Source organism: Colossoma macropomum, unplaced genomic scaffold (assembly GCF_904425465.1).
Source record: "Colossoma macropomum unplaced genomic scaffold, Colossoma_macropomum, whole genome shotgun sequence".
NCBI classification, from domain to species: domain Eukaryota; kingdom Metazoa; phylum Chordata; class Actinopteri; order Characiformes; family Serrasalmidae; genus Colossoma; species Colossoma macropomum.
This window is the reverse complement of record NW_023494785.1, coordinates 11955792-11968183: the sequence shown is the minus strand read 5'-3', so window position 1 is coordinate 11968183 and position 12392 is coordinate 11955792. Positions and strand designations below refer to the sequence as shown.

Here is a 12392-nt window from a genome sequence, read left to right as displayed (position 1 = left end):
CTTCCGAGTCGAAATGCAGATTGGTTGATTGGTTGTTACCAATTCAGGCACAGATAGCAAAGGAGTCCATATTTAACTATTATTTTTGTTGAAATCGGGATTATTGTGTTGATTTGTCTCTTGGAATCAGAGTCGACTCCCACAATTATGGAACCGAACAGCCCTCGCCTTAACCGCTATAGTCCGTGCGCATGCGCAGTCAGCCTCCCTGCCCTAAGTGCGGTGGTCTCCACAGCTTGCCTCAGTCCGTCTGACCAGCCTCTACCTTCAGACTCTGCTCTCTCTCACCACTCGGCTAATGACTGTTGGTCGCTGCGCAGGCGGCATATAAGCTTTTAGATTAAACGGATACTGGAGAAGCAGGTTTTGATGATCGCAGCTCAGGATCCGTCACCGTGATGTGGTGGCACTGAGGCTGAATCTGGACACGGCAGAGAAGGGAAGGGCTCCCCTCCCTCTCTCCCTCCCTCCCTCACAGGGACACAACTCCCAATCTGCTGAATTTACCTTTGTCGAGCGGCCACTGACAGACAGGGGTAAGTCTGAGCACTGTAATAATCTGCGGGGAACGGTTAAATGTATGACCCGAGGGTTAGAAATTGCCTTTGGGTGAGGAATCGCCGGCAGTTTCATGGAGAACAGTTATGTTAGCCACCTAGCAGGCTAGCTGAACAGTCAGCTTGTAGGCTAGTTAGCTAGCCGGCTAGCAAAACTCATAATGAGGATCCACCTCGCCTGGTTAGTGACTGAGCTTGCTAAGTTAATAATGTGATCATGACAGCCAGGTGGGCATCTGGACATCCAGATGGTCAGTTAACCGAGCTAGATATACACGGATCCGTTGGCTTGCATCGCTGGCCAACTCTCTCATAGACTGACCGTTATGCCCTACCCTTCTGTATTTGTATTGTGGGGATATAAAACCCTGCTGCTGCTGTGGTCGTTCCTGCTGAATGTGTGGTTTATCCGACTGTCTGCGCAAACACCCTTGAAAAAGACGGTTCTTCAAGGATTCTTTAGGAAAGGGAAGAGCTTTATTTAGAGCCACGAGTTCTGTCTAGAACCATTTCATGCTGAAATGGTCCTTTGCATGGTGAAGTGGTTCTTCAGATGTGTTGTGTATGATTCTATATATACAACCGTTTTGAAAATTGCTCTGTGTTGCACCGAAAAGGGTTCTGCTATCGTTATAATGTCAAGCTTGTAACAATAGAAGAACCCTTTTTGGTGCTATATAGAACCATTTTCAAAAAGGTTCTATATGGAACCATATACAGCACATCTGAAGAACCATTTAAGCATTAAATTGTTCTAAATAGAACTCATGGTTATGGACAGAGCCACTGCCTTTACTAAGAACCCTTGAAGACCTGTGTTTAAGACTGTATCTTGAGACGAAATGGGACATATTAGGCTCTTATGTTCTTATTTCCAGTGGTGAGACGTTGAAAAGACCCGGCCCCAGACGCAGCTTCTTATCAGTCAGTTTAGCTGGGCTGGTGGGAAACTCAGTGGTTGTCATTGATATGGCGAGACTGGCGGGTCTTACAGTAATCTTTTAAGGAAACTTGACAGTCATATCGTCTAAGCTTTTGGCCTCAGTCATAAGACTGTACAAGCGTTTTAGCTGTCTTTGCCTTAATGAATAGACAGGGCCTGCTCTTGTGGGGGTTTGATATGGATAAACAACTTGGTGGGGCTGCTTCAGCTTCAAGTCCAGTGAGAGGCTCAGATATTGCTGGGTTATTGTGAGATATGTGTGGATTATTTGAAGAACGTCTGCTCTCTCCACTAATGTACTGTCAGCTGAAAATGTTGCCACACTAAATATCAAATTTATTTCATATGTAATGTTCATTCAATAAGAACCAGTTTAGAAAAGAAGACTTTAAAACCTGCTTTTAATGTAGCTGCATAACATATGGTGCTACATTTAAACATAGCACAGCAGCAGACAAACTAGGCAAACATTATGATGTAAACTGCTCTGTTTAATATATAACAACTATACAACCATTAAGTACAGGACAACAGAGAAAATAGACCAGCTGTTGGTCCACAGCAGCAGTAATGGTTGTACATGTTTGTTTTTTAATTTATTTATTTATTTATTATTTATTTTTTTTAATCAGTGCACTGATCATTAACAATTATCCTATTCTGCTTTGTGTGCTTCACTCATGATATCCTGGACCTGGCGGTTAACTGCAGTGTCATTTCCTGAGTGCATCAGATTGTTTTAAAAGTGTTTAAAATTCATGAAAATGTTATAAATAGTACATTTCCTCAAGAAATCTGTTTTGTGTCTGATTAACATTTGCAGTATTGCATACGGGTCCCTTTGGTGTAATTTTAAGAGAAGCAGAACAGAACAAAACAGTTTGTCAAAACAAGCTGTCAGGTTTGTAAGACAGCGTAACGTAGAGCAGCACCTCTCCGGAAGAGCGGGCTGTGAGCTGTGATATATTCAGAATATTATGATATTGAATTTTATCTATATGGCCAACAATAATTCAACACTATCATTAACAGGAATGTTCTATTCTGGGAATATTGTGAAGACCATATCAGGAAGAAATATTTCAAGTGTGCAGTTACATACAGTGTGCGTTTGAGGGGGTCCCAAGTTGGCTGGCTGCGAACTCACTCGCGCTGTTTGGTTTAACAGTATTGGAAATGCTTTTTTCCAAGTTTGGTGATGCGGCCTTCCACGCATCGTTTGAAATCTTACACATCTCCTGTTTTGTCTCCTCTTTGAAAAACGAGTAACAATTCACTGCTGTCTTGGGAAATTGGGCTTTTTTTCAGATTTACGAGTGTGCTGTGCCATATTGTGAATTTTTTCAGGGGTATCCCAGGCATAGCTACAGTTGGTAGGCTATGAAGGACCAACTGGATGAACTGATTTGCTACAGCGCCACCCTGAGGCAGACCAAGGTGCTGCATCTCTGGTCAGTTAAGAATATCCAAGACAGAAGATCGCTGATTGTGGGAGAAGCAGCTAAACAGTGACCTTTCCCTGAATTTGTATTTGAGCATCTGTTTTACCCTAACAGACAGCATAATGTCAGAATTTCAGGAACCCCCTAGAATTTTGATTTTGAGACATTCAGGGAGTTCGAGAGGTTAATCAGGGGGTCTTGGACCCCCTGGACCTCCTATATATTGCACCTTGGTTACATGTCTGGTATGGACTGTTGAGGTTTGAGATTAAAGACTAGTGTGAAGGTGTACTGTACGCATTGTGTTTACAATTTTAATAGACTGTGTCTAATTTTGGTTAAGATGTCTGGTATTATTTTTAGCCACACCCATTAAACCCCATGAAATTATCATTATTAAAAATACACTGTGTCTTACATAACTGTCATGCCTGTAGTTTTGTTATAAATCAAACGGAAATAAGTATCTGTCCAGTCTTGGCTATCCCCAAAAACCATCACTGCCTATTATCTTAAGCCTATGGGAACCCACAATTGAGTATGTGAATGTTTTATAGACAGTGACTTGAATTTGGACTTGATGATGGCAAGATGACTTCACTACATCTGAACTGTATTAAAGTTAAAATATAAACTGTATAAACATTGTGGCTTCCTTGTAGGTTTTGGGAAAAGGAGATGTGGTCTGTTTTGATTTGATTTGTTTAATATGAACATATAAGAACTGCACAACAGTTGACAGAATAAAACAGTTACATCCTCTCAAAACCTACTGTTTTTCCTCATCTCAATATAGAATTATACAGACTGAGATATTTTGGGCTGTGCTACATATTGCATGTCATTCACATGACTTGTAACCTATTTTAGTGCATGCAAAGCATAAGCTGCTCCCCTTTCGCTCCCACTTTACACTGAGGGGATGCACCTTGATACCTAGTTTTGATCATTAGTTATGTTTCCATTTATTTTCAGTGCAGTATTGAAGTGATAAAATAAAAAATGTGCAAAGCCATTGCTGTATATTCTGCCCAGTAGCTTGTTTCCATCAAACTGACTTCTAATGGTACAATTGCTTTATGTAATGATGTCTTTCCTGACAAAAAAAAAAAGGTTGTTGCAGAAGTTTGGGTGTATTGATTAAAAGTAGCTGTGTTTGATTTCATCTCTAGTTTCAGGTCTGTGTGCAACTGTTACACACAAGATCATTTTTCTCTGCCATGTAGAGCAGTTTGGGTACTTTCCATTTAGAAAAGTTGTAGTCTTTTCTGGACGTCTTTCTGTAGGAGCTGGAAAGTGGCAGCAGTCCTTGTAAAAACTCTAGTCTCCTCCTCAGTCCAGGTGTACCTCTCCCCCTTGCCATTTATATTCGTTTACATTGGTTGTAAGAGGTATGTGAGAAATAATCTGTCAGGTGACACTAAGTTTATGTGTAAATGTGTTCTTAAAAACAATAAGCCTCATTCATCAGTATCTTCCTAAGGTGTTTCCTAAATGTGTTCTGTAGAAAGGTCCTAAGAAAAAGCCTACTTCAGATTCATGACGTTCTTAAACCGCAGAACCTTTGTGCTCTTATGTAGATTCTGTTCTTACCTAAGAATAAATCCCGAATAAGAAACATTGGTGAATGTCAGAATCTTCATGAAAACTGCGTAAGTGGAGTTTTACAAAGTTTTTTGACATTTCAGGTATCAAGAAACAATTTAGTGGAAAAAAGGATTTATAAACATTAACATTTATTAACATTATTAACAATATTACAATGTCCATTTCCATAGCCTACATTTTTCACAATCCTTTGAAAGGAAATTTAGGTACAGTGTGTTCCACAAAACTCAAATTCATATTATAGGCTTACTCTTATCCATTATCGTATGCTTCAACCTCAGACAACCGAAGTGTGGATGGGAAAATGGAAAATTTGATATAGTCTTTCAGACATTCTCTAACAGCTGCACAGTGTCTCCATGTTAAAAGAATACTTAGTGTTTTTCAACTTGATCTGTCACATCTGTATCCTGTACACACCCATGGCTTCTATTTTCGGTGTTTTTCAAGTGATGAGGTTTTCTGTTCTTTCAACACGTACAGAGAAATGTGTCAAAATTATTTTTATTACCTGTGGAAATGAAGCGTGTGCTACACGTGGCAAAAAGAGATTAGTTTGAAAAATACTAGAGTTCTCCTGTAGCAGAACGTTCCTGGATGATTACTGCTGTCAAATTTGATTTATGGACTAAGTTGAGATCCTTTCCTTACAGGTACACTTTTTGGAGCAGCACTCCAAAATCTTCTCCAGATAAAGAATCCACATTGCTCCACTTCACTCCAGTGACATTGAGCATTTCTTCCGACCTCTTCTTCTTCTTCTGGATCCTTCTCAACACTCTGCTAAACAACCCACAATCTGCCTATCTAACCTGACCCACAACTACAGTTACCATGGCAGCCGCCAAGCCAAAAGGGCAGAACTCACTGGCCCTACATAAGGTGATCATGGTTGGCAGTGGAGGTGTGGGCAAGTCAGCTCTCACCTTGCAGTTCATGTATGATGAGGTAAGAACACTAGCACTAAACATATAATGGATGCTTTTGTAACTTACATATGGAAAAGACTGTATTGTGTCTGGTATTTTCTCACCTAAGCGTGTTGTCACCTGTTGCCCACCTGTAGATCATTTTTTGGACTGTTCATAAGCTAATCCTGATGCCATTTTTGATGTTTTGGGGCTGGTGGCCATTGTTCATCCATGAATTCTTTTTGGTCTCCAAATTATCTCTCCAGTTTCACCAGTACAGACATAAATATGGAGCATGTGCACGTAATGATTTGAATGTAACTCTACAGTCTGAAGGTATTGACAGATTGCTATGCATTTGCTTCCCAACCAGGCAAAACAAGCACCCTAACATTGTTCGTTCTCAAAATGGTCTAGCAATAGTAGAGTAGGTGCAAGTGAGGCTACCAGAGAAAGCATCACCTGAGCTGTCAAGTTCAACTTCATGCATATTGTTGCTTGACAGGGTGAGACACAAACTGGACTGACATAGAGGCTGCCTATAAGGTAGTCCTCAGTGAGTGGGGGTGAATAGAGCTAAAGGCAAAATTTTAAATGAAACGTTTTTATCCATGTATGCAGTAACCTGGACAGTAGAAGGATGTTTTACATTTTTTTTTCATAAAATTCAAAGAAAACTTACCAATGTCTTGTTTTCTACAGCAAAAAATGCTTTGTGCAGCAGGACGCTAGCCTTGCTGTTACTGAGCACTGATTGAGCTGAGCAGCTCATTGGCTGAGGAAGACAGTCCATGCTCACTGGCGTCATGAACGTACAAAAGGCACTGTTAGAAAGTCCTATAACTGGAGTTCAAAAGCTCTAAAAAATATAACAGCAGTATTTTTTTTTTTAATAGTAGTAGTATTTTATGCTACTCTTTGTTGAGAAAATGTGTGAATTTTTACATATAAAAATGATTAGGTCTTTACAAACTATGAAAAAATGCTCCATAGGAACCCATTTGTTTAGGACTTGTTTAGAGTAACCCTCTAGAGTCTCACTGAAAACTCTGAGCTGCCTCATTGTATTGTTATATGTAGACTGTAGTAGTAGTAGTAGAAACTAACAGCCAAACACTTTGCTTGTCGTGCTTCTCGGCAGCAGACCTGCCTGCATTTGAACAGTGTACTGTTGCTGGAAGAGCTGAACACATCCAGCAGTTGGTTAGCTAACTGGCTTTAATACCAGTATTGTGGAATAGGAGTAACATTAGTGGAGCTAATTTTATGACAAGTTCTCAACCTGTTGCTCTCAGTTTGTGGAGGACTATGAGCCCACAAAGGCAGACAGCTACAGGAAGAAGGTGGTCCTGGATGGAGAGGAGGTTCAGATCGACATTCTGGATACAGCAGGTCAGGAGGACTACGCAGCCATTCGGGACAACTACTTCCGCAGTGGAGAGGGGTTCCTCTGTGTCTTCTCCATCACAGAGCTGGAGTCATTTGCTGCGACTGCTGATTTCAGGTAGAGTAGCATTTCTTTTAGAATGCTTCACTCAAGGCCGATAGTACTCTTAGTAACGTTTTTCTATCTGTGATGCTCTGTGAGTATTAAATCAAAATGTATTTTTGTTATATTTTCTGTAAGCTGCATAACAAACTGGGATGCTGTTTTTTTCTTTTTTTTGTTTTTTTTTACATGATTGGATTTGGATTGTTTACACAACCTATTATAATATGTAGAAATAGCAGTGTCAATATAGTGCAGTCTAACCCAGTGGAATTCCACCAATATTTCAAACTTTTACATAATTGAATGGTAAAGGTGTAAACAAAGTCAATTAGAGTGGTTTGATTTGAAATGGTTCACTGTGGAGAAACCTACTGACTCATTTCTTTGGGTGATAGGAACCTATAACTATTAAGTGATAATGCAACTATATACATTTGAGCCATATCATCTGGCAGCTTATTAGTGACTTGACTTTTCTATGTAATGTCTTTTAGTGATGTCGCTTGTGGAGTCTTTAAATTCGTCAGACATCTGGTTCCTATTGCCACTGCTGTGAACAATTCTGACTGAGTACATTTGTTTACAATGGAACATTTCATATTAAACCACTCTGAATGACTTTGGTTACATCTAAATGATTAAATTATTAACATATTTTGAAAAATCAATCAAAATTCTTCTTTTAAAGACCTATTCCTGTCTAATTTTTATAATGTGTGTTTAAACTTAAAAGAAGAGACTACATTTTTGAGTGTGTGTATATCTACTTAACGGTCAGTGTAAGCGTAACTGTAGTTAAATCGAAATGATGCGCAGGCAATAATGTGAATCATCTTCCTCATGCAGAGAGCAGATCCTGCGGGTGAAGGAGGATGAGAACGTACCCTTTCTTCTGGTGGGGAACAAATCAGACCTGGAGGACAGGAGGCAGGTGAGCGCGGATGAGGCCAAGGCCCGAGCCGAGCAGTGGGGTGTGTGCTATGTGGAAACATCCGCCAAGACCCGCGCCAACGTAGACAAGGTCAGTAATGTGTGATTAGGTTTGGGCTGAGAGCTTAAGAGTTCAGTTAATTAAACTCAGCTAAATGAAGAAGATATGCAGTATGCAAAGATGTGCAGGAGTTTTTGAAGTTGTGTAATTTATGTGTCAACAAGGGATGACCATTACTTAATAATACTTAAGTGTGCTTAAGCTTCAGTACATAGAGTTAATATTATTTATTTTAAGACAGTGCCATATTACTAATATCCCCTACACAATTTTCTTATTTTAACTTAACTTAAATCTAAATTTAAACAACAAAAAAGTCTTTACTGTGTTACCAGTAAGCCCAGTCAGTGTTTTAATATAGAAAAAAAAATACATTTTATCACTGATTCATAATTTATGTTGATACATTAACAACAGGAACATTGGTTTAAGTTTTTGCTAAACATTTGAACTATTATTAATAGAAATGTTAAACTTTTCATGCACTCATTATGTGCTGTTCACTCTAAGTCGACTTGACACCTAATCAGTCATAGTGTTTTGGTGTTATGGCTTCTTCTTATTTCATGCCAGATAAAACGTTTCAATGCAGATTTCATATTATGTCACACTTTGGATTGATAATTGCAACACTACCAATGAAGTAGAATTAGCATGTCTGTAAGACTTAGCTATGCCAGTGTAACAGTGTAACCTTTACGGCTTCTTGACTATAGCTGCTAACTCAGAGATGCTATATTTGGAAATGAGAAATAACATATCGGTGCTGTTGGACCAAAACCTCATATCTCCAAATATGGTAACTTCACAGGAGAAGAAATAACATTCCTAATTTGCAATGGAAGTTAATGTGTGTTTTTGGACCATTTTCTATGGGTCTGTTCAGCATAAAGTTTTAATACAGTGGAAAGGGTAACTGAAGTTTTCAAATTATGCAAAAAAAAAAAGGACAAAAATAAAAATACAAGGCTTTTGCATGACAGCGATAATATCTAAATCTTGTGTGATACTATCAAATGGGTTATTAATTTACTAAATAATCACTTTTGTGAATATTATTTATTCTTGCCTTGTTTGTTTCTTAGAATTCTGAAAAATCTCTCTTTCCAGCACCACATTTTAAACCAAACTTTCCATGGTGACTTTGACATTGTCATAAAAAGGATCCCTTTATGTAGACACAAATATCTCAAGATAAAACGTTTCTTTTGACTCAACACTCAGATAAAGCAGATGCTTGTGTACTGGATGAGGCGGCCAGCTTTTTTTTATCTAGTCTGTTTTTTTAAATATTTCACTTCAAAAGTGCAAGTGGGCTTTATTGCAGATTTACATTATATTTCTGACTAAAGTTACAGTGACATCTGATTAGAAACACTATTCAGAAAAGAAGACTAGCAGGGGGGGGATTTTCAAGCTGAAATAGACACATAAGGATGTAACTTGACTGCATGTTTCAGTGAATTGTCTGACTGTGTTTGTAAGAATTGTGTTTTGGATGTTTATATTAATGTTTGCTTATAAACATTTATTTTGTTATCCGGATGTCGCATGACAGCACATTGCAGTGCAGCATGACTGGAAGGAGTTGAGTTCTGTATGTTTACGTCAGTCTTTGTTTCAACAGGTCTTCTTTGACCTTATGAGGGAAATTCGTGCCAGGAAAATGGAGGACAGCAAGGAAAAGAACGGGAAAAAGAAGAGGAAAAGTTTGGCCAAGAGAATTCGAGAGAGATGTTGCATTTTATAGTAAATGGCGCGTTAGCAATCATTACCATGCTCTTCCCCTATGTTTTAAATATGTTTGTATCTATATGTTCCATATTTCACCCCATTGCCAACTAATCCTGGTCTGTGGGGTTTGCAGCATTGTCGTGGGGTTTGTGCGTCAGAACTGGAGTTGGTTTGATAGAGATGTATCTCGGTGAAGCTCCCAGGGAACTCTTTCCCACTTTTTAAAATGTGTTCTTTATCCAATTGCGTATCGGGAGTCCACAAAAACATGTGGAATGTCTGGTGGCAGTTGGCGACCTGTCAAGTTCGGAACCGTTTTCTCTATCTAACCAATGATTTTCACAGTGACGGCACAAGCTCCAGGATCCTGTTGCTCTTTTGAATCACAAACTGGAGCCCTGCAGTTTGTCAAACAAATGTGGACCACTCTTAACCATGACCCTTGTCTTGTATTCAGGTCTCCTTGGTCCACTGTCCGGCTGGGCTGTATGCAGATAGCCTGCCAGACTGGCCTCGAACTGCCTTAGTTAGAATGAAATAAGGTGACATTGACTTACTAATGGACTTCTTGTGGTTAACACACAAGGTCAGAGACACTGAATACAGATCATCTGGGGACTGCCGAGTGTCCTTGTTTCAAAAATTCAGTTGCGTAAATATGTTGTTAGAGTTAAGATGGTGTGCACTTATCGGTTGTCAGTTGTGATTCAGTAATGAGTAATTGTTGCCATGCAAATGAAAAGCAGTGACAGCTTTGACCTTCAGTTAATCACTGTTAACCCTGACGTTTAATAACTATCAAACACTAAAGTATTTCATTGTTGCCTGTGTGTTTATTTAACAGTTTTCCCCCGTAATTAACTTTGACTAACCATTTTTTTCTGCCAGCGTGTTAAGAAATGTGAATTGAAAACAGGAAGTTATGTTGGTTGAAAGCATTTTGGGTCCATTTGACTTCCTGATGCCTTCATGTCCATTGTGAATGTGAAGTGGACTAACCTGACAGTCCGAGCTCTGTGTTGACCCTCTGACGATTTGTCAAATTAGAACGGCAGATTGCCCTGTGCGGCATTGTTTTAAATTGTTAGCACTGTCTCTACAGGGCCTTATTATAGTTTGAAAAATGACCGTTTTGCAGTTTCTTCTCTGCCTTCATATCAGAGATACGAAAGAAGTCACAACAACTTTATTTGTATTTCCCTGTAAAATACCACTGCAATGTTTTTTTTTTGTTTTGTGTGTGGTATGTAAATGTGAAGTTGTGACTTCTTGTATGCTGTTTTCTGTATCTGTATTTTCTAGACAAATACACATCTAAACTCAAACCTTGTGATTAGGATAAGACTGTCAGTGACATGGCCAGTTGTTTACTTTTGTTTTTTTTGTTTTTTTTTAGATTATTTTGTCTATTTTTATTGCTGACTGAAAATTACAGTGATTTTATTTTAGCCGTCACAAAATGTATAATATTAATTTCAATGTACCATTGGATCTGTTGATATGTATACTAAAGACTTCTTTCTTCTTTTTTTGTAACCATACCTCTTTTGTATTGCTTCTTAGCACAAGGAACTTACGCCAGTCGCCTAGTTTACCAAAACCATGAGAATCAAATGTAGTGGATGCAAAAGGTTGCTGTCGCTTTCAGAACACTACTACAGACATAGAGAATCTGAACCCTGTGCTCTTCACTAAGTCAAGCTGCAACACTAACTAAATGAATTATGCTCTCTGCTTTTCTGTCAGACTTTGTTTATAAAATGAATAATTCAAAAATGGCTTGGTGTGGAACTAAAAATCTTAAAAACTAAATTTTTAAAGGTTTAAACTAGTACCTTTTGTGAAGTGACCCCTGAAGCACTACAGTCAAACTGACTCATAACTATCCAGTTTTATATATAGTAAAAAAATATGGCTGTTGGCAATTGATCACCTGAGATATTTAACACTAATAGCCACCATGGAGCCATTTATGGCAAACCAAAGTTCAGTAGGGCATAAAATATTGAACTGTGTCTCTTTGCTTAAGCTTAATACGTATGAGGGGTAGCTTGGGATAGCCTTGGTGGGCTTTCGTAGCAGAATTGCTAAGCTGTGTTTCGCCTGCTTACTTACCAATCCTGTCATGGTGCTATTTTTGCTTATTTACAATGGCTTAAACTTTGCTGTTCACGTGTGCGTATGTGTGGTGTGTGTGTGTGTGTGTGTGTGCAAATGCACACATGGGGTTTGTTTAAAACTCGTGGTCTGAATAGTGTACGTGTCCATGAAAAGACGATTACGGTGTTATATATAATACAGCTAATCTGAATTTGTCTGTAGTGTTCCGAGACATCTTTTTATCTTTTCTTTGTGTTTGTTATGTAACAGAGTGAACTGCCTTACGTTAGGATGGCAGCGAATGGCAGGAACTGCCATTCCCAGTTGTAGCAGCAGTGTTGCATTGGCAAAACCACTACACTCCCTGAAGATAGATGCTTGCGTGTTGAAAAATGATGCGTTGCATTTTTAAATAACTGCATTTGTATTCAGTTTAATTCTTCCTTTTCTCATCCCTTATCTCTCCTTGCTGCAGATGTTTAAGTTGTAAAGATGGCTTTTCCCTCTCGATCATGGCTTCACGCAGCCATTCTCTTTATTTAAAAAACAATAAAAAAGAAATGTTATTTTCTGTCTAATTAAATCAATAAGATGTAAACAACGTCATTCAGAGT

General features: G+C 38.8%; 1 protein-coding gene across 1 annotated transcript; it reads left to right on the top strand.

Moving 5' to 3' along the window:
- Positions 1-213: 213 nt before the first annotated feature.
- On the top strand, positions 214-11087 carry ralaa (v-ral simian leukemia viral oncogene homolog Aa (ras related)). Its single transcript, XM_036582838.1, has 5 exons — positions 214-536; positions 5204-5498; positions 6757-6965; positions 7800-7974; positions 9572-11087. The coding sequence occupies exons 2-5, from the start codon at positions 5385-5387 to the stop codon at positions 9692-9694; spliced, it is 621 nt and encodes a 206-aa protein (XP_036438731.1). The 5' UTR covers positions 214-536; positions 5204-5384; the 3' UTR covers positions 9695-11087.
- Positions 11088-12392: the final 1305 nt, after the last annotated feature.

Coding starts and splice junctions, on each gene's coding strand:
- ralaa (XM_036582838.1), top strand. CDS start 5,385: ATGGCAGCCGCCAAGCCAAAAGGGCAGAACTCACTGGCCCTACATAAG. Junction 5,499..6,756: donor TGCAGTTCATGTATGATGAG/GTAAGAACACTA, acceptor TGTTGCTCTCAG/TTTGTGGAGGACTATGAGCC. Junction 6,966..7,799: donor GCTGCGACTGCTGATTTCAG/GTAGAGTAGCAT, acceptor TTCCTCATGCAG/AGAGCAGATCCTGCGGGTGA.